This window comes from Nerophis lumbriciformis, linkage group LG32, assembly GCF_033978685.3.
Source record: "Nerophis lumbriciformis linkage group LG32, RoL_Nlum_v2.1, whole genome shotgun sequence".
Classification (NCBI taxonomy): Eukaryota; Metazoa; Chordata; class Actinopteri; order Syngnathiformes; family Syngnathidae; genus Nerophis; species Nerophis lumbriciformis.
The window spans coordinates 21,622,171-21,648,973 of record NC_084579.2 but is presented as its reverse complement, the minus strand read 5'-3'; the positions used below and the strand labels follow the sequence as shown (position 1 = coordinate 21,648,973).

The window sequence follows — 26,803 nt, the reverse complement described above, 5'->3', positions numbered from 1 at the left end:
TAATATTTTAAAAATGTTTATATCGTTGTCCGCGCGTGTATCTGGTATGTATTGAAGTTGCGTCCACATGGCAGACAAGCTGACTGCGCTCCCAACATGCTTGTTTACTTCATCACAACATTCGGTATCAGCAGCTCTATTTTCGATGATCAAAGTCTTTTTATGGCCTCCAAATTTTCAGTGCATCACTAGTCAATAATGCTCAAAAAATGGGCTATATAACTCTATTCATACTGTTTTGGTTATGTTTTATATTTGTGTGGTTTAGATTTTATGTTCATTTTTCCCACGATTCCAAACACGCCGTCCGTGCCTGAAAGGAGATTGGGAAAGAATGAGAAAGGGTTGTTTCGCGTCTGGGAAAGAACCAAGACGTGTGCACGGGAGGTAGAACCTGTTGGAATTGAGCCGGTTGTTATCATAAGATTGGCAATAAAAGTTAAAAATAGCGTCCAACTTTGTTTGACTTCTTCTGGGCATGCATTATATTACTTTAATTTGGTTTCTCAGAAAAAAAACAAAAACAACTTATTTTCAAGCTGTGGCGACTATGATTTGGCCGGATGGTGTGCCACATTTTGTTACATTAAGGGAAACCCTGGATTTATGTAACCAAGGTGTTTGTTCAACTTCTTTAGTTATACTCAGTGTTCCTCAAGGTTTCCTTTTAGGTTCTCTGTTTTTCATCATTTGGGCTATTCAACTGGTGGCTTGCAAGTTCAGTTCAAAAGACTTGTGAGAAACTCACATTTTTGTAGCAGATTCTTAAAAACAGTAGAGCTTCTGTAACTCTGACAAAATAAATACACCAAAATCAAATGTCCACTATAGAGGATGCAGGTTCTGTGGAATATACAAAATAAGACTAATAGACTTAGACTTTTTTTTTAAATATATTTAATTTAATTAATTAATGTATTTATTTCTTTTTTTCTTTTTTTAATAGGTACTGAACTTTCTGTAAATGTGGCCCCCATAAAAACTTTGTTGAATATCCCTGTTCTAGACCAACGGTAAATTTACTTGTGTATAATTTTTGGCCTCTCTACTCACCCGTGGGAATAATTAATTTCAAAATAGAAAAGGCAGATGTGTGTTCCATGTGTCTTGTAAATGAGAACATGTTTGCACTAAACAGAAATATTTAATAAATAATCCACCAAGTCAGTCAAGCTGCAATAGAACAATGTTGTACGATGATCGGATGTCTTGGCACAGTTACGATGTGGAGTTTCTTGATATAAAGAACACTTTTCTCAGGGAGGAGTCATGTATGTCTACTGTATAATACATTTAAAAAACATTTTTATTTGCCGGATGTACTTCTGAGTAATTTTGCATAAATTACGGTGTAAGGGGAGATGTGTTAATTATATTATTAAAGGGGAACATTATCACAATTTCAGAATTGTTAAAACCATTAAAAATCAGTTCCCAGTGGCTTATTATATTTTCCAAAGTTTTTTTCAAAATTTTACCCATCACGCAATATCCCTAAAAAAAAGCTTCAAAGTGCCTGATTTTAACCACCCGTCTATTTTCCTGTGACGTCACATAGTGAAGCCAACACAAACAAACATGGCGGAAAGAACAGCAAGCTATAGCGACATTAGCTCGGATTCAGACTCGGATTTCAGCGGCTTAAGCGATTCAACAGATTACGAACATATTGAAACGGATGGTTGTAGTGTGGAGGCAGGTAGCGAAAACGAAATTGAAGAAGAAACTGAAGCTATTGAGCCATATCGGTTTGAACCGTATGCAAGCGAAACCGACGAAAACGACACGACAGCCAGCAACACGGGAGAAAGCGAGGACGAATTCGGCGATCACCTTCTAACCAACAAATGGTATGTGTTTGTTTGGCATTAAAGGAAACTAACAACTATGAACTAGGTTTACAGCATATGAAATACATTTGGCAACAACATGCACTTTGAGAGTGCAGACAGCCCAATTTTCATCAATTAATATATTCTGGAGACATACCCTCATCCGCGCTCTTTTCCTGAAAGCTGATCTGTCCAGTTTTGGAGTTGATGTCAGCAGGCCAGGGAAGCTAGGGTCAATAGGGGGGTTAGCTCGCTCGTCTGCGGGAACAAACTGCCGCCATTGCTTGCCGTGCTAGCGAGGTCCTTTGTCCCTGAATTGCTCACACACTCCGGCAGATTCAATGGGGGTCTGGCGGCAGATTTCTTTGACTTTATCGTTGGAAATGCATCTGCTTTGAGTGTCGCAGGATATCCACACATTCTTGCCATCTCTGTCGTAGCATAGCTTTCGTCGGTAAAGTGTGTGGAACAAACGTCCAATTTCTTGCCACTTTCGCATCTTTGGGCCACTGGTGCAACTTGAATCCGTCCCTGTTCGTGTTGTTACACCCTCCGACAACACACCGACGAGGCATGATGTCTCCAAGGTACGGAAAACAGTCGAAAAAACGGAAAATAACAGAGCTGATTTGACTCGGTGTTTGAGAAAATGGCGGATTGCTTCCCGAGAGCGAATATTAGAAAGACGTTTAATTCGCCAAAATTCACTCATTTAGAGTTCGGAAATCGGTTAAAAAAATATATGATCTTTTTTCTGCAACATCAAGGTATATATTGACGCTTACATAGGTCTGGTGATAATGTTCCCCTTTAATATCTTGCTTGTCTGCTTGTACTTTGAGGAATAAAGCCCCCTTTTTAGCTGCCGAAAAGCTAAAAACTTAATAATTTCTCAACGTTGCAGTTATTTTACATATAATGTAATCCTCCCTGAACCATATGCATATCCTTACTTGAATGTACTGTGTGGTTATTGCTGGTTCCCTTTTTCAAAAGTATACAAATCCTCGTTGTTTTCCATGCACAGAGCGTGATTTTGTTGTGGTCCACTTCACCTGATTGCCTGAAAGCCTGTCGACAGTAAACCAATCTTTTTTCTCTCTCTCTCTCATTCAAGATTTCAATGTGATGCTTCTATTCAGCTGTGCTGCAATTAAAAAAGTTCTTCAACACTGAAGAGCAAAGAGATATGCCTCGCCAAACTGAAAAGTGTAAAATGCAGGGCACACGCTTAGAAATGTGTGAGGTCAGACGTCAGGATATATTGGACCTGGGCGAGCTATACGTATCTAACCTTAAAGTAACATTAAGAGTAGATTTGTGCACCAATGATAGAATTTTGTCAACTCTTAGTTCATATTGCATATTTTTAAATAATATTTTTACTGAGTAAAATAAAGACAACAACTGTATAATTGTCCCTGGGCCACCCTTAGATTTAAGGGGAACTTTACTTTTTGGGGAATTTTACCTATCATTCACAATCCTTATGAGAAACCTAACGATGGATGTATTTTTTTTTTTTTTTTGCATTAAAAATAAATGCAATCAAAAGTTTGCTTACATTGGAGCCTATGGAAGCCACGCAATTCCGTCAATAAAACCCTTAAAAAAACATCCAAACACCTCCATTGAGGTTTTGTATACATGATGTAAGTATATATGTAATGTAGTAACATTTATGATATTAAATATTTACGTATTTTGATTATTTGTAGCATTATATTAGAAACAACGTCTTTTTTTCCTTCATCACTGATTATTACTCACTGTAGACTTTATGAGAGCCAACAAACATAATAAGACATCACTTACTGTACAATATCTGCTGTCATTAAGATGCTGACTGCTAGGATGTACATATATTCCCATTTAGGTGAAGAACATCTTATAATCCTCATGAAGAAATGGGTTGGGTGGGCAGGCGGGACAAGCGTCTATTCCTGACGTTTTGGCCATTTCTGAGTCCTAAATGTGTACTAACTTGTCGGAATACCTACTCAGGCTTCTTCAGTCCAGGTGAGAGGCATGATTTATGATCTACAAAAACTTCCAGGGAGCAAGAAAACAAGAAAGCAATGATGTAAACCAGAGGTGTGGACTCGAGTCACATGACTTGGACTCGAGTCAGACTCGAGTCATGAATTTGATGACTTTAGACTCGACTTGACAAAATGTAAAGAGACTTGCAACTCGACTTAGACTTTAACATCAATGACTTGTGACTTCACTTGGACTTGAGCCTTTTGACTTGACATGACTTGACATGACTTGCCACTTTCCCCAAAATCCAAAGCTTAAAAAGTTATTTGGGAGCGCTCCGTATTTTTCATTTTCTTCGTCCATCTATCAGCGTGTTGTTCCTGTCAGCTGGTGTGCTGTCAGTACAACAGCCAATCAAATTAGATCTACGTTGTTTTCATCACACAGCATTCATCCAATCAAATTGCAGGAGAACCAATGAGGAAGAGTTGTCCAACAACGTGCCAGTGAGAAACAATTATGTTAAAGTTGGTTTCGTTTGGGTATAAAAACTACGACTTGGTCAACAAAAAACGAATTGCCGTATGCAAATCACGCAGTTCGAATATTACAGACGGAGACGCAACAACTTCCAACTTCGTTCGACATTTGAAGTTGCACAAAGTAGGGTAAGTTTTGAATGTAAGATAACGTTTATTAGCTAAGTAACGTGACTTTTATTTGCTGTGTAGTTAAATCAGTGAGGCTGCAAACTCACTGCTAACGTTATAACCATAGACATCTTATAAGTAGACGCAGCATAGAGCGCTACTGCCTACTGGCGCAGACGAGACGCGGAGCCGCCATCTTGGAGTGGTGATCCGCTCCACTCAGTGCAATTCATTTGGCAGGAGCGATGAACTGTCAGCGCATTTAATTCATCTTACCTCACTGAATACCACTGATTTTCACGGGCTTTTTTGTCCTACGTGTAGCTATGATAACAGACACATGTTTTGGCGTGTTTTATTATTCATAGTTTGCTTAACAGTAATATAATATTCTTATACGCTATAAGTGACCAGACGTCCGAGATCAAAACTGGGAATATACCGGTAATCCCAGAGAAGGGGGAAAAAAACGGTAAACTATTTTTAAGTTGAAGAAACAATATGATTAGGTTATATATACATATGTGTGTATCCTACATAAACAATGTATGAATACATTAGCTATCTATATATCTTAGGGACCTATAGACTGTATCTCTGTTGCTGCAGCAGCAGAGAGTTTATTCTGTCTTGACACTTTGTATTGATATTTTCTATTACATTCTTCCCTTAAATGATCATGTTTGCAGTGATTGTTTTATATGTATTATTTTATGTAAGTCGCTTTGGATAAAAGTGTCTGCCAAATACTTAAACATATATAAACACCTGAAAGTCTTCATATCAGCTAAAACCACCAATCTGTTTCACTGGATTCGGAATAAAACCAAATTCTGTTTAACCCAACAATGTTAGTATTTGAATATTGTTACTTGAAGACTGATTCCTGGTTACAATTATACTGTTAAGAAAGTATTGTCTTATACTTTGCCTAAAATGAGAATGCATCATAATCAGTGGCGGCTGGTGAATTTTGTTCTTGGTGGGGCTGAAAGTTTGTAAACCAAACCCCTGTAGGGGGGGTCATCCTCCCCCAGAAGATTTCTTTGTGATTTTCACATACAAATATTGAAGATCTTTGATCCTTCTCAACTCTGTGCTAATATTCTTTTCACAAAATACAACCAATAGTACGTTAATGTTAAATCTTACTTGTGAAAAGTAGTCCCCCGATTCCTATTTTCAACAGTCCGCTCATTTGAGCAGGAAAACGCTGAACACCATCTTTGTTTTCTACCTGTCAACTGTCAGTTTAGCATCTTTGTTTTCTACCTTTCAACTGTCAGTTTAGGCTGCTCGCCGGCTCCTCATCAGCACTTCAAGATGGCGGCCAAATTGCTCACGTCACAGCAACCAATGCTGCGTCTACTTATAAGACGTCTATGGTTATAAAGTCATTGCAAACACGGCAATCTGTTGCATCCACTGCAGTTCGCTACCTTATTCATACTTTTTGTCAAGTGATTTTTTTTTAAGCAGGGTTGCATGAGGTACCTATACATAACGTTACGTTAGTCAATGTATCACACACAGTAACATTACATTAGTCAATGTATCACACACAGTAACGTAACGTTAGACGGCGGTCAGCAGCACCGCGTATTTTAGCCACCTACAAAAAGACAAACATAGTCAAATAAAGGTCAGTTAAAATGTATACTATATTAAGAATATGTGTACATATTACATAGGGTCCTGACATCTAAAAAGTACAACTCTGTTCATTGTTATGTTCATATATTTGTTATGTTTTTAATGTGTACGCACACATAAACACACATACAGTATGAGATGAGATCAATGAGATAAGGTAAGAACAGGATAGAAACTGCTGTGGAACTAGTTACAATGCAATATGCCATGGAAATACAATGTTAACACTTTGGTGCAAATAAGTACAGTTGCACTTGTTTTTTTCAAATGTGTTTATTCTGTAAAGGAATGAGTTACATGTTTAAAATGACTGGTTAATAGTGCTATTTAGAAGTGCATTGTCAGCACTATCTTTTTCCCTGCAATTTCAAATGCACTTGTTTTAATAAATAAATACAGCGTTTTAAAAGCATACACAGTCTGTGTAAATATATTAGTCTGTGGTTAAACGACTTGAAAGGACTCGAAACTCAAAATGCAGGACTTGGGACTTGACTTGAGACTTTCCAGTCTTGACTTTGGACTTGACTCGGACTTGCCCTGTCTTGACTCGGGACTTGACTCGAGACTTGAGGGTAAAGACTTGAGACTTACTTGTGACTTGCAAAGCAATGACTTGGTCCCACCTCTGATGTAAACATAGGGACGCACGGTAGTGATCACGACGTCGCTGTAAATAGTTTGTCAGCGTTAGCGCTTATAATAACAATATCACGAATACTTTGGTTAATATTCAAATCAGGAAATGTAAATAGAGTATTGTTGGCAGTTTTTGAATGGTTATTTTATTGGATTTTATGGGTGAAAATAGAGGAGCTCCCATTGGCTTAGCTGTAAGCAGACTTTTATTTACTTTTGTTTACAAGTTAGGATTCAGAAGAACAAAAAATCCATCTGTCGTCATGTCTTTCATAATGATTGTGAACGATAAGATAAAATTCCCAAAAAAGTGCAGTTCCCCTTTAAGGCAGCCTTGGTGATATGACTCAAGTAAAAGAAAAGCTTAGCCATCCGAATAAATACTTGAGTAGGTAAGTTTTCATTGGTGGGTAACTTCATTCAGGAGCTATTATTATTTGCACCACAATCATAGCATGGATGTGCTTCTGTGTGTAAGTGTGTGTGTGTATGGGTGTGTGTCAGTGACGTGCAGTCACTAGAGGCCGGTGAGGCGGGGCCTCGCCTGCCATCAGAGCCGGCCCAAGGCATAAGCGTACTAAGCGCTTGCTTAGGGCCCTGCGGCCACCAGGGGGCCCCCAAAGAAATTAACAAAAAATTCTTATTTTTTATTTTTTGCATGTACGAGTCTGACTGATGATTTCTAAATGATCAAAGATATATTATTGTACAAAAACACAATTTTAGGTCAACAGAGTGCTGCTGCTGATCTAGGCTTAGTGATTCTTCCTGCCTCACTTTAAATGTAAAGTTGCCTCTGCTGCACCTGTGACGTTTGCCGCCTGCTATGGCGTCACATTAGTGCCAAAAATCCGAGCGCATAAAAACTGTTATCGCGCGCTGATTCTCCACTTCGTGCGCGCGCGCGACACCCTTTTGCGCGCGCGTCGTGCCTTTTTGCGCGCGTGCCGTCTCGGTCTGTGCGCTGGCATGTTTCGTTTTGGCACTTTGGGGGTGGGTATGCTTAGCCGGCCCCTTCTTTCTGATTGGCCAGGCGAAAAATGCTCAGAGATAATCAGAAGTATAGCAGGGCGGGTCATCGTCAATATGTATCAAGATTGTTATAGGCGCAAAGTTTTCACTTCTTCTTGAACATTTGTTTTCTAATTTATGGAATTTCTTTTGATTCAGCCATAAAATTAATGAAATAATCTTTGAATTTTGTTTTTAAAATGTTAAAAATAGCCTTTTAATAATGTATTCTGAAACAGTTTAAAATAATCAGAGAACTGACTAACACTGACCCTACACAACTATGTTGCACAATTAAGTCATTTTTTTTATAGCGAAAGAGGTGATTTCAACAGGTGCAGCATCCTATGTCATATCTACATGTAATAAGATTTGTAACAAGGCAAACCGTTTGTAAATTGGTCGAAAATCGAGCAAGTTATGGTAATTTAATTGGTACATGTACTAATTAAATTACCATAACTTGCTTTGACATCAATGTAATGATTGAGGCTAGCTGTCCGAGGTAAGATGGCTACAACGTTGCTACGTTGGAGAATGATTGGTCTTATGAAAAATGCTCAGAGCCAATCAGAAAGGAGGGGCCGTCTAAGCATACCTGCCCCCAAAGTGCCAAAAAGAAACATGACAGCGCGAGGAGAGATGCCAGGAGTACACAGAGAGCGCACAGACCGAGACGGCGCGCGCGCAGAAAGGCACCGCGCACGCGCAAAAAGACACCACGCACGTGCACGAAGTGGAGAATCAGCGCGCGATAACAGTTTTTATGCGCTCGGATTTTTGGCACTAATGTGACGCCATATCTTTCCTCTCAGATTCAGACAGGACTGAGCAGGTGATCAGAGGACCACTGTCTATTAAGGAGAACTTTTCATTCCCCAAACGGCATGATGGCCGAAGTTTTCATTATCATTATACCTACAGACAGCTAGTCAATGGGGAAAAAGTCAAGCGTAGCTGGCTGACTTATTCAAGAAGTAAAGATGCAGTCTATTGCTTTTGCTGCAAATTATTTTCCAAAAAGTCCTTAAAACTGGCAGCCGAGGGACAGCGGGATTGGGTCAACATAGGTGCACTGCTGAAACAGCATGAAAACAGTGAAGATCATTGTAGCAACATGGTGAAATGGAAGGAATTTGCCTTGCGTCTTTCAAAGGGGAAAACTATTGATGAATTTAACTTCAGTAGACTGCGCTCTCTTTGTACAAAGTAAACATTAAATATGAACAATTAACTAAAAATGTAAACTAGTAATTAAAGACTAATAAGTACAAGACTGATGAGACAAGATGACTCTTTTACTGTAAATACAAAGCTTTATCACATGGACTGTTCAACCCCAGGCCACTCTTGTAGCTGAATGTTTTCTACATTTTAAGATTAGGAACCATATGTGGCACTCTGGACATCATTCGTTCATTCATTGGTATTATTTATGTTCTTAACTGGGCCACCCCCATATCTTTATAAATGACATGTCATTTGTAAAGACATGCCAGGCTGACAATAGGATAATGTAAACAACACTGCCAGAGCCGCAATGAGTTTATAGTAGGTGTGTGAATGATCAACAATCAATATTATTGGCAGAAATAGAGGGCCCCAAAATCAAATTTTGCTTAGGGCCCCATGGAGGCTTGGGCCGGCACTGCCTGCCATCATGGAAAGAAAAAAAATGTAAAAAGAAAAAAATATATATTAAATTGTTAAATGTATCCAGTGATTATACTATAAAGTTATTTTCCATTTAACTTCACCAGTTTTAGATTATTGTTATTCAAAATCGCTGAATTTTCACATTTGCTGTTCAAATACTGAGAAGAGACGGTGAACAGCAGCCAGTTGAGGCACGTCACTCAGTGTCTCAACATGGACGGACTCGGCTAACTGCTGGTCTGCTGTGCGGTGAGACCGTATTGCTATATGAACTATATTATACATTTCCATAGTTTAGTTAGCTGAGGTATATAATGTACAGTGTATTTTGTCAACAACTGTATGTGTGAAACGTATTTCTTGTGCTGAGCGATCATAAAACGGCTGCAAAAGACGCACTGGCTGAGGCTCGCCTCCTGCACCCCCGCCGTAGAATGCACGGTAATGTTGTGTCGTTCGCGAACGATTCGTTCGAATGAACGAATCTTTTGAGTGAACGTACTGAACCGAATCACTTCATGAACTGATTCGTTCCTTTCTCAGTTCAGTTGAGCTCCGCCGCGACCATGCCGGTATGAGTGGAACTGGCGCATTCTGTGACTCACTGAACCCTCGACGTCGGCGAACGACGCAGCCAGCTACTCATCATGGGGGCGGGGGGAGGGACTGAGCGAACGATTCGTTCACCGCGGAATAACGACATGAATCACTCAGTGAACGACAACGCTCTCGCTCTCTGCTCTGCTTGCCCCAATGCCGCGAGTGACTCTCCTCCCGTCGCGGGGATATGTTTCATGCCATTGGCATCCGTTCTCCATTCGTTCTCCAAGCTAACGGCTAATGTTGACTCAAGCCACATGAAAACAAAAACACACACGCGCCCCGTCCCCATTATCTCAACACATAAAGTTATGAGAGTAGAGGAGACAGAAAGAAAGTCAGTGCAGGGCAAGGCTGAGCAGCAGCGACGCGAGGGGGAGGGGCGGGGAGTAAAGTGTAGGGCTGTTTGAGAAGATTTAAAATAAAAATAATAACTAATGTATGTACATATACATGGACTATTATTTATCTTGATTTTTATATTATTTAAGCTATTTATTTTCTTTTTTATTGCATATTTAAGTTGATATTTCCATTTTTATATTTTTAAATGTAAGCCACAGAAATTTTAGTTTTAATGTTGGCTTTTCTGGCACTTGGTTTAATATTTGTTTTGTTTTATTTAAGGTAGCCTATTTATTTTCTTTTTGTTTGCACATTTAAGTTAATATTTTCTTTGTAATATTTTTAAACGTAGGCTACAGAACATTTAGTTTTTATGTTGGCATTTCTGGCTCTTAATTTATTTGTTTTATTTTGAAGGTATTTATTTTCTTTTTGTTTACATATTTAAGTTTACATTTGCTTTGCTACAGAACATTTAGTTTTTATGTTGGCATTTGTTAAGGGTTTCTTAATTTAATATTTGTTTTTGCACTAAACAAACGAGGCCTATTTATTTAACTGTTGATTGCAAGCATTTTAGTAGGCTATAACTATTTTTTTTATTTCCCACTTTTATTTATTTCTTATTTTCATTTCAGTGCAATAAAACATATTTAACAACAGGACTCGCGAACCTACTGACACAGAGAACTGACTGTGTCGCGGAGGAGGACGTCACATTGAGGCTCTCGTTCAGTCACTGTGCGTGTCGTTCATTGGGTGCTGAGGGCTTGTGTCGTTCGCGAACTGACACACACCGAGATCTGCCGCTGGGGAAGCTGTTACTGACTGACTCATGATTCGCCGACCTGCCCACAGAACTGCTGCTGCAGAAGTGATTCGGTGATTCGGTGAACAAATTTTTTGAACAAATCAATTTAAGGAACTGATTCTAGTGATTCAGTACAGTCAAAAGAACTGCCGATCCCATCACTAATGCACGGCAACCCCTGACGGGAGTGTTATATCAACTAAAGCCCACACTTAAACTTTCCACGTGCAAGATTGAATCTATTTAAAAAAGTTATTTCATAAGAAGCCAAAAAGTGCAAAAACAATAATGTTCGTGTTGGAGGAGTTGTGAATGACTGCAGGGCCACAACATTAGGTACACCTGCAGACTGCAGGTGTACCTAATTCACAACTCCTCCAACACGAACATTATTGTTTTTGCACTTTTTGGCTTAACTTTTGTAACCTATTTTTATGGGCTTTCCTCTTTGTGATGTTAAGTTCCTGTTATGCGCTGTTATACAGTATATGCCTTGAGCTCTTATTTTGAAGGCGCTAAGAGCGGAAGTGATGTCACGTTGCGGAGGTTTTTGAAAGAAGGTAAATAAAGTGGTCCTCGTGTAAACTGGAGCCTCCGTGTTTGTTATTTTGTAGTTTCATACAGTATCGGCGACATTTATAAACCCTCGGTTACACTTTTTTTAAATAGATTCAATCTTGCACGTGGAAAGTTGATGTGAGGGCTTTAGTTGATATAACACTCCCATCAGGGGGTTCATTAATCCAGCACAACAGCGGCGCATTTATAAGTAAAGGTAAGACCATAATAACGTTTTTTTATTAAATGGGCTTTTTTTGTGTGCTACAGTTTGTATGTGTAAAGTTAAAGTTAAGTTAAAGTACCAATGATTGTCACACACATACTAGGTGTGGTGAAATTTGTCCTCTACATTTGACCTATCCCCTTGTTCACCCCCTGGGAGGTGAGGGGAGCAATGGGCAGCAGCGGCGCCGCGCCCGGGAATCATTTTTGGTGATTTAACCCCCAATTCCAACCCTTGATGCTGATTGCCAAGCAGGGAAGAATGCTGGTATGAGCTTTTAAACATAACCCGTTAACTGCTGCCAATCAAATGGTGAATAAGATACTCTTTAGGGTTCATATGTTTGTAAATCTGACTGTGATGAAGTCAGTGCCTCACCAGCCATCAACCTCACCGCACGTCACTGGTGTGTGTGCATGACAGACCCTACTACAGAATGTACCACAAAAGATGGACATTTTACAGTCACTTATGTTCTAACAGGTCTAATGTTAGCATAATGTAATATCAACATAAAAACATCTACAACTTACCGCAACATTTTTTTTTTAGTTGGAAGGGGAATTTTTGTAGGCTAAAATGTGAAAATGTTTACTGACACAGATGACAGCACATGATATGAATGTTATTTTTCCTGTAAGTAAACATTAAAGAGTTGTGCTTCCTCGTCTAAAATCATGTCACGTTACACTGCAAAAACTGAAATATAAGTAAGATTATATATCTCAAATAAGGGTGATATTTGCTTATTTTCTGTCTGATAAGATAATTCTTTTCACTAAGCAGATTTTATGTTAGAGTGTTTTACTTGTTTTAAGGGTTTTGGTCCTAAATTATCTCAGTAAGATATTACAGCTTGTAGCTGAGATTTTATGACCTATATTGAGTAAAACATGCTTGAAACTAGAATATCAACTGATGCAAAGCTGTGTCATCAACACTCACAAGTATACAACTACTTTTTTAAAGTATTTCTTACTTCACATGAAAAAAAAATCATGATGCCGAGCGCATATCATTATGTCAAGATAATGGCACTAGCATTTACTTAATTTAACAATTTTTTTCAACATATTGAGCAAAAAGGTCTTTTTTTTCTACCAAGAAAAGTACTCTTGTTATTAGTGAGAATATTCTTATTTTAAGGTATTTTGGGGTTCATTGAGGTTAGCTAATTTTACTTGTTTTGAAAAGTCTTGACAAGTCAAATTATCTTGTTCTATTGGCAGATTATGTTTCTTAGTTCAAATAAAACACCCCTAAGTTTTTTTTTCTTGTTTTTGAACACTGACTTTTTGCAGTGTACACATTGTGTGGTGCGAGTGCTGTCATGTGACTGCCAGGCTCCGTTTGATTGGTGAAATGGAGTCAGACGTCACCAGTGCTTACGTTGGATTGGTGTCACAAGCGAGTTTTATATAGTACCCATTTGTTACGTTCTCATGTTCGCATTGCTGGTTTGGACCCCAGGATGCAGAGCAAGAAAGGTGACGTACAGTCAAGCAGTCAGTTTATTTGGAAAACACAGGTAGTTGTCCAGGGTGTACCCCTGCGACAGGGACAAGCGCTACAAAATGGATGGATGGATGGAGGTAGTGCAAAACAAAAAAGGAAACGGTGAAACGACTGGGTCGCATAGTGATGCGGGTGTGGTTCTCCCAAGGATGCAGACGGCTTCGGACACAGCTTGCAGGTAGGAAAATGATTTATTTTAAATATAAATCATATGATGGATAAACAAAAAACATGCATGTAGCACAAAAGGCAAAACAAAAGGACTAGCGTGGGAGCTAGCAGGAAAAAATAGCATAGCGTGAAAAGCTAACAGAATCAAAGTAGTCGTTAACAGTTGTATGGGAACAAACTACGAAGCCAGACAGAGTGAGGCCAGAGCAAAGACTAAATAGCCCTCTGATTAGCGCCCGGGCAACAGGTGCGCGTCCCGAACACTAACCAGAGGCAGGTGCACACAATCTGCCGTCATGGCAACAGAAACAAACTAAACTCAAGGTGCTGAAAACACGTGACACAACATAAACAAACTCTGATCCGGGCAGCGGATCGTAACAGTACCCCCCCCTTAAAGGACAGATTCCAGATGTCCCTTGACACTAAAAACTAGAACCCAACAAACAATAAACAGTTCGAGAGTCAAGGGAGGGTGGAGGGAGGATTTGGTGGTGGGTCGCCAGGCCACGTGTCCCCGAATCCACCGGGGAAGAGTCAGGTGGCGGCGGCGAGTGGAACGCCGCTGCCGCAGGCGAGGCGGGCGACCACGGAAAGGCCACATTCGTGGCTGCCGAGAAGGTGGGCGTGAGTGGCGCCAGAAGTTCAGCAGCCGGAGAGTTCTACGACTACGTCTCGGGTGTCGCTGCTGTTTGCGCCACTGGCGTCCATAAACAAACCTCCGAGAGCGCCGCTTGCGCAGCCAGACCACTCGAGGTCGCTGAGACGAAGACGAGGAGAGAGCAGACGTCGCCGTGGAAGCAGGAGGAGCCGACGTCGCCGTGGAGGCAGGAGGAGCCGTCGTCGCCGTGGAGGCAGGAGGAGCCGTCGTCGCCGTGGAGGCAGGAGGAGCCGTCGTCGCCGTGGAGGCAGGAGGAGACGTCGTCGCCGTGGAGGCAGGTGCAGGTTCTGGTACCAGCCGTGGAGCAGGTGCAGGTTCTGGTACCAGCTGTGGAGCAGGTGCAGGTTCTGGTACCATCCGTGGAGCAGGTGCAGGTTCTGGTACCATCCGTGGAGCAGGTGCAGGTTCGGGTACCAGCCGTGGAGCCGGCGCTGGTGTGGGTACCAGCCGTGGAGCCGGCGCTGGTGTGGGTACCAGCCGTGGAGCCGGCGCTGGTGTGGGTACCAGCCGTGGAGCCGGCGCTGGTGTGGGTACCAGCCGTGGAGCCGGCGCTGGTGTGGGTACCAGCCGTGGAGCCGGCGCTGGTGTGGGTACCAGCCGTGGAGCCGGCGCTGGTGTGGGAACCAGCCGTGGAGCCGGCGCTGGTGTGGGAACCAGCCTTGGATCCGGCGCTGGTGTGGGAACCAGCCTTGGATCCGGCGCTGGTGTGGGAACCAGCCTTGGATCCGGCGCTGGTGTGGGAACCAGCCTTGGAGCCGGGACAGGGGTTGGTCCTGGAGTCGGTGCTGGTGTGAGAACCAGCGCTGGTGTGAGAACCAGCCTTGGAGCCGGCGCTGGTGTGAGAACCAGCCTTGGAGCCGGCGCTGGTGTGAGAACCAGCCTTGGAGCCGGCGCTGGTGTGAGAACCAGCCTTGGAGCCGGCGCTGGTGTGGGAACCAGCCTTGGATCTTGGCATGGTGGAGCTTGGCGTGGTGGAGGTACTGGAGACGAAGCTTGGTGTGTCAGCCGAGGTGCAGGAACAGGTGCTAGCCGAGGTGCAGCTTGAGGTGGCCTAGCTGGCGGTTGTGGCTTAGCAGGACGAAGGACTGGTGGCGGTGGCCGTGCAGGAGGTTGCGGTTTAGCACGCCGGAAGACTGGTGGCGGTGGCCTTGCAGGAAGTTGCGGTTTAGCACGCCGAAAGACTGGTGGCGGTGGCCTTGCAGGAGGTTGCGGTTTAGCACGCCGAAAGACTGGTGGCGGTGGCCGTGCAGGGGGTTGCGGCTTAGCACGCCGAAAAACTGGTGGCGGTGGCCGTGCAGGAGGTTGTGGCTTAGCACGCCGAAAAACTGGTGGCGGTGGCCGTGCAGGTGGTTGCGGCTTAGTACGCCGAAGTTGTGCCACCGCACTAGCACAGTTCCCAGTACTAGCCCCCCCTCAAGACGCGGATACCAGACGCGCTCTTTGCGGTTTGGAACCGTCTTCAAGGGTGGGTGGGGGGAGGTATGGAGGGGGGTATACTCTTCTTTAAATTGTCCAAATTGACTATTATTACTCCTCACTTGAGATTGGGTGGGAGCACAGGGGGGAAAAATATGTGCAGTGGGCGGAGCAATAGTCACTGGGGGCGGAAACAAAGTCACTGGAGGTGGAGTTTGAAAATCAGAATGTGACTGACTAGATTTACACTTAGCAAAAATGTCCTGATAATGTTTTATCTTAGAATGAAAATCATTTGGTATTGGCTGACAGAAAGCATTATAAGAGGGGGAAAAAAAAAATCTTGTTCAATGATGTCATCAGAAGTGGGCGGAGTTACCTCTTCGGGAGGCGCCAATGAAATGACATCACTGTTGCAACTGTCCATGTGACTTACAGCCCAATCGGAGAATTTTTTGGCGAAGTGGTCGATGGGGTTGCCAAACATCTGAGGAGGGGGAGTTTGAGCTGCATGTAGCTTGCTTCGGTCCAGGGGAGGAGTTTGAAGGAGCGGTGCGTCTTGGCGGCGAGGGAAAGACCTCCTGGCCGGCTTCCGTCTTTGACGGCGCGCACGGTACTGCGGTGTAGCGGCGATGTCTTCCGACCAGAGGGAATCGATGGGGATAAGAGAGCCTCCAGGTCCCCACATGAGATTCGACCTCTCCTCCGTCGGATAGCGAAGCGTCTCGGCTTCCATCGCTCGCAACACCATGAGCGTACCTTCGTCCAACTCCTCGTTAGCCAGTGCGGGAGAATTGTTTTTTGCTGGCTTCGTACTGAAACGACTGGGTCGCATAGTGATGCGGGTGTGGTTCTCCCAAGGATGCAGACGGCTTCGGACACAGCTTGCAGGTAGGAAAATGATTTATTTTAAATATAAATCATATGATGGATAAACAAAAAACATGCATGTAGCACAAAAGGCAAAACAAAAGGACTAGCGTGGGAGCTAGCAGGAAAAAATAGCATAGCGTGAAAAGCTAGCAGAATCAAAGTAGTCGTTAACAGTTGTATGGGAACAAACTACGAAGCCAGACAGAGTGAGGCCAGAGCAAAGACTAAATAGCCCTCTGATTAGCGCCCGGGCAACAGGTGCGCGTCCCGAACACTAACCAGAGGCAGGTGCACACAATCTGCCGTCATGGCAACAGATACAAACTAAACTCAAGGTGCTGAAAACACGTGACACAACATAAACAAACTCTAATCCGGGCAGCGGATCGTAACAAACGGAGCCGAAAGTGAAGGTGCAGAAAAACAAAGAATTGAACAGAGAGTAGAAACAAAATAATAGCACCAGGACAGGAAATGGTACAAAACACGGGAAAGTAGCAAACAAGATCAAAACTGTCATGTGGGATCATGATACCTTCCTTATCAAATGTGCACTATATGTTTATACACTGCAAAAACTGAAATCTAAGTAAGATTAAATATCTCAAATAGGGGTGATATTTGCTTATTTTCTGTCTGATAAGATAATTCTTCTCACTAAGCATATTTTATGTTAGAGTGTTTTACTTGTTTTAAGGGTTTTGGTCCTAAATGATCTCAGTAAGATATTACAGCTTGTAGCTGAGATTTGGTGACCTATATTGAGTAAAACATGCTTGAAACTAGAATATCAACTGTTGCAAAGCTGTGTCATCAACAATCAATCAATTAATCAATCAATGTTTATTTATACAGCCCTAAATCACGAGTGTCTCAAAGGGCTGCACAAGCCACAGCAACATCCTCGGTACAGAGCCCACTTAAGGGCAAGGAAAAACTCACCCCAGTGGGACGTTGATGTGAATGACTATGAGAAATCTTGGAGAGGACCGCATATGTGGGTAACCCCTCCCCCCCAATCCCCCCCGTGCCCCCCCAGCCAAATGGACTTTGCTGTTTTATTTTCAATGAAACAATAGAAAATACATACTCATATAGTAGTACAGTTGTTATTAGTGAAAATATACTTATTTTAAGGTATTTTTGGGTTCATTGAAGTTAGTTAATTTTACTTGTTTTGGAAAGTCTTGACAAGCCAAATGTTCTTGTTCTATTGGCAGATAATTTTGCATAGTTCAAATAAAATACCCCTAATTTTTGTAAAAAAAAAAGTTTGTTTTTGAACACTGACTTTTTGCAGTGTATGTGATGTTTATTGTACATTCTTTTAATTGTTTAGTTCTGTTTCTGATTAGTATTGGTTTCAAAGTTGTTGTGTTGTATACAATCAAAGAAAGAATGATTAAAAAAAAAAAAATTGCTTGCTTCACTGCACCTCCCCAAACTGTAACATCATGTTAGAAACATACAAATGTCTTACTAATTAAGATTCAGTGTGACTGCTCCAACCCCTGACTGATTAATTGATTACCCAATTTAGAGTGCAGAGTTTAAGAGTTTATTTATTCAAAATAGAGACGATACATATTAATGGACGTATAATGTAAATTTGCAAGATTAAAGCCAACAGCTAATTTCCATCTTTAGTCCCTTCGGCAGGTTGATGTTTACATTTAGAACAATTAGTCTGAAAAGGTCAAGGTAGTTAAAAGGTACTCAACAAATACATACCTTTGCTGTTTGAGATGTTTGGTGAAAGTTAAAGTTAAAGTACCAATGATAGTCACACACACACTAGGTGTGGCGAAATTATTCTCTGCATTTGACCCATCACCCTTGATCACCCCCTGGGAGGTGAGGGGGGCAGTGAGCAGCAGCAGTGGCCGCGCCCAGGAATCATTTTTGGTGATTTAACCCCCAATTCCAACCCTTGATGCTGAGTGCCAAGCAGGGAGGTAATGAATAGGGGTGTGGGAAAAAATCGATTCGAATTCGAATCGCGATTCTCATTTTGAAAAAATCGATCTTTTAAAAATTTGTATTTATTTATTTTTTTTAAATTTTTTATTTTAATTTTAATTTTTTTTTTTAAATTAATCAATCCAACAAAACAATACACAGCAATACCATAATAATGCAATCCAATTCCAAAACCAAACCCGACCCAGCAACACTCAGAACTGCAATAAACAGAGCAATTGAGAGGAGACACAAACACGACACAGAACAAACCAAAAGTAGTGAAACAAAAATGAATATTATCAACAACCGTATCAATATTAGTTACAATTTTAACATAGCAGTGATTAAAAATCCCTCATTGACATTATCATTAGACATTTATAAAAAATAAATAAAAATTACCAATAGTGTCACAGTGGCTTACACTTGCATCGCATCTCATAAGCTTGACAACACACTGTGTCCAATATTTTCACAAAAATAAAATAAGTCATATTTTTGGTTCATTTAATAGTTAAAACAAATTTACATCATTGCAATCAGTTGATAAAACATTGTCCTTTACATTTATAAGATATTTTTACAAAAATCTACTACTCTGCTTGCATGTCAGCAGACTGGGGTAGATCCTGCTGAAATCCTATGTATTGAATGAATAGAGAATCGTTTTGAATCGGGAAAAAATCGTTTTTGAATCGAGAATTGCGTTGAATCGAAAAAAATGGAATCGTGACCCCAAGAATCGATATTGAATCAAATCGTGGGACACCCAAAGATTCACAGCCCTAGTAATGGGTCCCATTTGTATAGTCTTTGGTATGACTCGGCCGGGGTTTGAACTCACCTTGGACTTAGACTTAGACTTCCTTTTTATTGTCATTCAAATTTGAACTTTACAGCACAGATAAGAACGAAATTTCGTTACATAAGATCATGGCAGTGCAGGATAAAAAAGCAATAAGGTGCATATATAAATAATAACAACCTACCGATCTCAGGGCGGACACTCTAACCACCAGCCCAATGAGTAGGGGTCAGGGTCATGGTCAGGGTCGGGAGTTCATGTATTGTATTTGGTATTTCATTCCAGGTGTGAAATGCACAGCAATCTTGTCAGTATTGATTATTAAAAAGAAACATCCTGTTGTGTTCCAGGTCTGGGCGGAGCATTTGGCTACCTAGTGGGAGCGATGGACTGGGGTCATTCCGCACTGGGTCAGATGCTGGGCTCTGAGTTCCAGGTCATCTTCTTCTTTTCTGCGCTTACCTGGAGCGTCTTCCTCACCGTGCACCTCTTCAGTATTCCCGAGCAACCGCTGGCCCCCGCCAGTGCCCACGGCCCCTCGGCTCTCAGCGCCCTTCGTCAGCTCAGGTCCCAAGACAACGGCTACGGAACGCTGTCCAAAGAAGCTCCTTCGCCTGTGGTCACCGACATCCGGCAGAGGTCCTTCTCTTCCCTTGGGGAGACTTCTACTGCCAAGCAGACAGACAAGGAGGTGACATTTATAGTTACTTGTTGTGGCTTGTGCAGCCCTTTGAGACACTTGTGATTAAGGGCTATATAAATAAACTTTGATTGATTGATAACTTTAAAAATGTTGCATACGTTACAGATTGAGTAATTATAGCCATATAGAACAAGGTTGCTGCTGCATGCTGACCACCTATGATACTTCACTTGCAGCTACAGTACTGCCAGTACTACACCAGGAGGTTGACCACAGCCACGGCCACAAATGCGGTTATTAGTTTTTGTGCTTGATTTTTGGATTTAGTTTATCTAAAAGGGACAATACGTAATGAGGATCACTTGCATGTAAATATGTGAGATTATAGCTAATGGCGCATTTCCATCGATCGTTAAATGAACACAAACTCTAAATATAGTAAACAGTTAGCGATGTCTAATAATGGCTTTTCTGCCGATATCCTATATTCCGATATTGTCCAACTCTTAATTACCGATTCCGATATCAACCGATACCGATATATACAGTCGTGGAATTAACACATTATTATGCCTAATTTTGTTGTGATGCCCCGCTGGATGCATTAAACAATGTAACAAGGTTTTCCAAAATAAATCAACTCAAGTTATGGAAAAAAAATGCTAACATGGCACTGCCATATTTATTATTGAAGTCACAAAGTGCATTATTTTTTTTAACAGCAGCTTGGAATTTGGGACATGCTCTCCCTGAGAGAGCATGAGGAGGTTGAGGTGGGCGGTGTACGGGGGGGTGGGGTTTGTAGGGGGTAGCGGGGGGTGTATATTGTAGCGTCCCGGAAGAGTTAATGCTGCAAGGGGTTCTGGGTATTTGTTCTGTTGTGTTTATGTTGTGTTACGGTGCGGATGTTCTCCCGAAATGTGTTTGTCATTCTTGTTTGGTGTGGGTTCACAGTGTGGCGAATATTTGTAACAGTGTTAAAGTTGTTTATACGGCCACCCTCAGTGTGACCTGTATGGCTGTTGACCAAGTATGAATTGCATTCACTTGTGTGTGTGAAAAGCCGTAGATATTATGTGATTGGGCCGGCACGCAACGGCAGTGCCTCTAATGTTTATTGGCGCTCTGTACTTCTCCCTACGTTCGTGTACCACTCTGTACAGCGGTGTTTTAAAAAGTCATAAATTGCACTTTTTGAAACCGATACAGATAATTTCCGATATTACATTTTAAAGCATTTATCGGCTGATAATATTGGCAGTCCGATATTATCGGACATCTCTATAAACAGTTTAACAATATTCAAATGATTTAGTGCCAAGGTGCTGTTGTAAACCAGCCACCAACACAAGTGTACCTTCTACATTACACAAATACATAAAACATATAATAAAATACATAAACATTGTCACACCGCGGTGAGGAAGTTCTTGTCTTGGTTTTTGTCTTGTGAATTTCATGTTTTAGTTTGAAAAATAACTCTCCTCTCGTTTCAGGTCACTTGCCCTTCCTTTTGTGTCATCAGTCTGATGTCATCCCTGATCCCTGATTGTCTCCACCTGTTCCCCATTAACCCCGTGTGTCTTATAGTTCGCATCTCCCTTTGTTCTGTGCCGGAATGTCTCGTTGTCTCGTGCATTTCTAGCATCATGCCCAAGCCTTGTCTCGTCTTGCTTTGAGTGTCCTGATCCTGAATTTCCTTGTTGATATTTTGAGTTTCCTTTTCTCCTCTTAAGCGGAGTGATTTTTGGTTTATGAAGTTTTTGCAGTCGAAGTGGTGAGTCCAGTTTATTCTTACAGTTCCTTCTTTTCCTCATTTTTGAATGAATTTTTGTTAACTATTTTTCTACATCAGAAACAGTGTAGACGTTTTATAGCCCATAGTTTCTCGCTCCTTTTGGAGCGTTTTTTGTTATTGTTAAATTTCATAGTTATATTCCTCGCTAAGTATAGTTGGAGATTTATATTTTTTGTTTCCTCCCTTCAGAGTTATTTTCGGTTTGTTCACTTTTCGCCTAGTTGTCAGGTTATAGCCGTTGCTGTATTGCCCTGACTCAGGAGGTGAAAAGCAAACTTTCAAAATAAAAGCCTGCCGGATTATTGTCCACTCTCATACTTGCCAACCTTGAGACCTCCGATTTCGGGAGGTGGGGGGGGGGGGGGGGGGGGGGCGTTTTTGGGGGCGTGTTTGGGGCGTGGTTAAGATAGGAGGAGTATATTTACAGCTAGAATTCACAAAGTCAAGTATTTCATATATATATATATATATATATATGTATATATATATATATATATATATATATATATATATATATATATATATATATATATAAGAAATACTTGACTTTCAGTGAATTCTAGCTATATATATATATATTTATTTTATTTTTTATATATATATATTTATATATATACGTATATACTTGAATTTCAGTGTTCATTTATTTACACATATACACACACATAACACTCATCTACTCATTGTTGAGTTAAGGGATGAATTGTCCATCCTTGTTCTATTCTCTGTCACTATTTTTCTAACCATGCTGAACACCCTCTCTGATGATGCATTGCTTTGTGGCACGCACAAAAGTGCTTTAATCAAATGCACTAGAGTCTGGAATCTTCCATCTCTCCCTAGCATGGCCCAAAACCGGTCAATCTTTGCTTCCTGGGGAAGATCTTCACTGCTAAGCACTTGGTAGTCCACTACTTCTTCCCGGAGGCTATCCAGGTCTAATCGCAGCTGTGGCTTGGAACTTACAAGCGTATTTCTTCATCTTACTCGTCGTTGGCGTCGCCATGGCTGTATCTTCCTCGTTCTTCTGCTTCGTCTCCTTGTTGTGTGCGCAGTTGTGCACTGTACTCTCTAAAAGCCCTAGATGTTATTGTCACATATGCATGTACAGTAGATGGCAGTATTGTCCTGTTTAAGAGTGTTACAATGTTGCTGTTTACGGCAGACGAACTGCTTTACGGTAGACGAAAACGTGACTGCTGTTGTTGTGTGTTGTTGCCGCGCTGGGAGGACGTTAATGAAACTGCCTAACAATAAACCCACATAAGAAACCAAGAACTCGCTCTCGATCATTCTACAGTTATAACGTGATTGGGCAGGCACGCTGTTTATATTGTGGGAAAGCGGACGTGAAAACAGGCTGTCGACACGTCACTCAGGTCCGCATGGAGCTGGAAGGGGCGTGGCCTCCAGCTCCGCCTGAATTTCGGGAGATTTTCGGGAGAAAATTTGTCCCGGGAGGTTTTCGGGAGAGGCGCTGAATTTCGGGAGTCTCCCGGAAAATCCGGGAGGGTTGGCAAGTAAGTCCACTCTGCATCTGAGTCCTATTTTTGATCAAGTCCCGACAAACATGTCACGATCTTTCATTACAATTATTAATAATTTCTTGTACGTGGTTTCATTTCCTGTCCAGTGCTCTTATTTTTGTTTCCATCTTATGTTTTTGCCTGAGCACTTGCTCCATCACCTGTTCCTGGTAGCACAATCAGGATGCTTTTTATGCAAGCTCTGTCCTCTGGGTCACGATGCTATTTGCTTTGCTTTGCACTTTTCCCTGCAGCACTATTTCTCTATTTTTCTTAACGAATACATTTTACCTGCCATTCGCCTACTGTCTCTGCATCATGGGATCACGACCAACAACACTAAGCCATAATGTAACAATATACACTTTAACAAGGCCTTTAGTTGATCAGAGAAAAGTCAGTTTGGTTCTTACTTTAAGAACCAATGGAACTTTCTCGAGAAGTGGTGCAAATACCCTAATCTCTTTGTGAAATCCCTTTTAAATTGAATCAAATTGGCTGCGCGTATGCAGGATCTTGTGTTGGATTGTTAAACAAAGTTTAATCCAGATTGGAGTTAGACTGTGCATCTAGCAGCAACAGTCCTCCCTCGCCACATTGCGCTTCAAATATTGCGGCTTCACCACATTGCTGATTTTTTTTTTAATTTCTCAAGCATATTCGACACAAATGTTCAGGCAAAAGTTGCTAAATAAACTAAGTGTATATATTATATACAAATATAATATAATATATCAGTATGTATTATATACTGTATATATAATATGTAGATATTACATATTTTATATTGCTGCTATGGTACATTTTTAGTCTACTTAATACCTGCATTATCCTTTCCATCCTTACTCTTTCCATCTTTTGTAACTGAGCTACTGTGTGGAACAATTTCCTTTGTGGATCAATAAAGTTTGTCTAGGTTTAAGTCTTAAGTCTACAAATACTACCACAGTTTGGCCATTTTGTCATACAGTTTTTCATCTCCCCAGAGTTGGAGCCTGGATGCATTTTTATGAGAGCTTTAAAGTTTGGCCGATGAAGTATGTAAACTTGGCATCAACACTTTCGATGTTTACAGCTTTTGATTTGACTCCAAGTGGCTTTGTTCAGCTGGTCTACAAGGTCTTTGTAGAGAAGATTACATTTTATGCAATGGCTGTTTGGATGCCTTGATTCCTAACAGTGTTATGTCACATGAGAGCTCTGTGGTCTATAATCTTTACTTTATCATTTTGTTCTTTAACATTTGATCCACTGAAACCACCCCTGTACTGTACTGTACTGTACTGTACTGTACGCCCTCATTTGACTTTAAGGTTTGTACTCTCAGTTATGTTCATTGATATTGTGGACACTTAGACTTAGACGTAGACAAACTTTATTGTTCCACAAGGGAAATTGTTCCACACAGCAGCTCAGTTTCGACGGATGGGAAAGATAATGCAGGTATTAAGTAGACTAATAATGTACCAAAGTAGCAATATGAATTATAACATATATGTAATATTTACATATTATATATACAGTATATAACATATACTGATATATTATATCTATATATAATATATACAATATATAACAAATCCCAATTACCATGTACAATATTACAGTATATGTAACAGCTGCAGCAACAACAACAAAAAGAACCAAAAAAGAAAGGGCAGCATAAAATAGAGAGTAGATGCAGCAGAAAATATGCATTATAAACAAAGAGAGGTAGCTAACAAAGAAGCGGTCTGGTAATAGGCAGATATCATCTATTGCTGTATGGCGAGTGATTATACAGCTAGATGGAGTGCTCGGGGATATTTATTTTATGTTAAAAAAAAATCTATGTAGGTTAATTTAGAGCAGGGGTCACCTTTTTGAAACCAAGAGCTACTTCTTGGGTACTGATTAATGCAAAGGGCTACCAGTTTGATACACACTTAAATAAATTGCAAGAAATAGCCAATTTGCTCAATTTACCTTTAATTCCATGTTATTATTAATGATTAATGATATTTATCTTTGTGGAAACACTGATCATCTTAATGATTTCTCACAATAAATATATATAGAAACAGTTAAATATCAAAATTCAACCGAAAAAAAGAAGAGAAAAACTAGCTATTCGAATCTTTTTGAAAAAATTAAAAAAAATAATTTATGGAACATCATTAGTATTTTTTTACTAATTAAGATTGATTTTAGAATTTTGATGACATGTTTTAAATAGGTTAAAATCCAATCTGCACTTTGTTAGAATATATAACAAATTGGACAAAGATATATTTCTAACAAAGACAAATCATTATTTCTTCTAGATTTTCCAGAACAAAAATTTTAAAAGAAATTAAAAAGACTTTGAAATAAGGTTTAAATTTGATTCTACAGATTTTCTAGATTTGCCAGAATAATTTTTTTGAATTTTAATCATAAATATTTGTGAAATATTTCACAAATATTCTTCATTGAAAAAACAGAAGCTAAAATGAAGAATTAAATTAAAATGTATTTATTATTCTTTACAGTAAAAAAAATTAATATATTTGAACATTGATTTAAATTGTCAGGAAAGAAGAAGAAGGAATTTAAAAGGCAAAAAGGTATACGTGTTTAAAAATTCTAAAATCATTTTTAAGGTTGTATTTTTTCTCTAAAATTGTCTTTCTGAAAGTTATAAGATGCAAAGTAAAAAAATAAATGAATTTATTTAAACAAGCGAAGACCAAGTCTTTCAAATATTTTCTTGGATTTTCAAATTCTATTTGAGGTTTATCTCTCTTAGAATTAAAAATGTCGAGCAAAGCGAGACCAGCTTGCTAGTAAATAAATACAATTTCAAAAATAGAGGCAGCTCACTGGTAAGTGCTGCTATTTGAGCTATTTTTAGAACAGGTCAGCAGGCGACTCATCTGGTCCTTACGAGCGACCTGGTGCCCGCGGGCACCACGTTAGTGACGCCTGATTTAGAGCGTGTTAATTTTTTTAAATGGCAGAAATTGGCATCTCTGTTCCTTAAATAAGCCCAGAATGGAAAAAGCTACACAAAAATGACACATGTCCCCTTTGTGAAGCTATTTTTGATCCCACACAAACATAAACATCAACTAATGCAATCATTTATGTTAACATTTCTATTTGGACAATTGGCTTTCACATATTTATTTATATTTGTCCACCAGATGGCACTACTTTTCCCATTCAAAGCATGCAGTAAGACCTTTTACTTTTACTTACTGTCTTGCTACTGAAAAAGTAGGTATAAGGCTGCAACTATTCATTTGAATAGAAAAAAAAGCTTTGGTTAATATTCTATTCCTTCTATTGATTGTTTAGTGACAAATCCAGAACACACGGATACGCAAACATTCTTCCATGCGGATGCTGCAGTCATTTTTTAATTTATTGCACATATGTTAAAAGTTACATTTCAATGTTAACAATGTGCATTTTTATTTTTTTTTAAAGCGGAATAACTGTGGTTTAT

General features: G+C 40.4%; 1 protein-coding gene across 1 annotated transcript in view; it reads left to right on the top strand.

Annotated features, from left to right (window-relative positions):
* slc45a2 (solute carrier family 45 member 2) overlaps positions 1-26,803 on the top strand; it is a 113,885-nt gene that overhangs the window by 52,882 nt on the left and 34,200 nt on the right. The window contains exon 3 of the mRNA XM_061927078.2: positions 19,718-20,058. Within this exon, the coding sequence (XP_061783062.1) occupies positions 19,718-20,058 (341 nt within the window). The remainder of the gene's footprint in view (positions 1-19,717; positions 20,059-26,803) is intronic.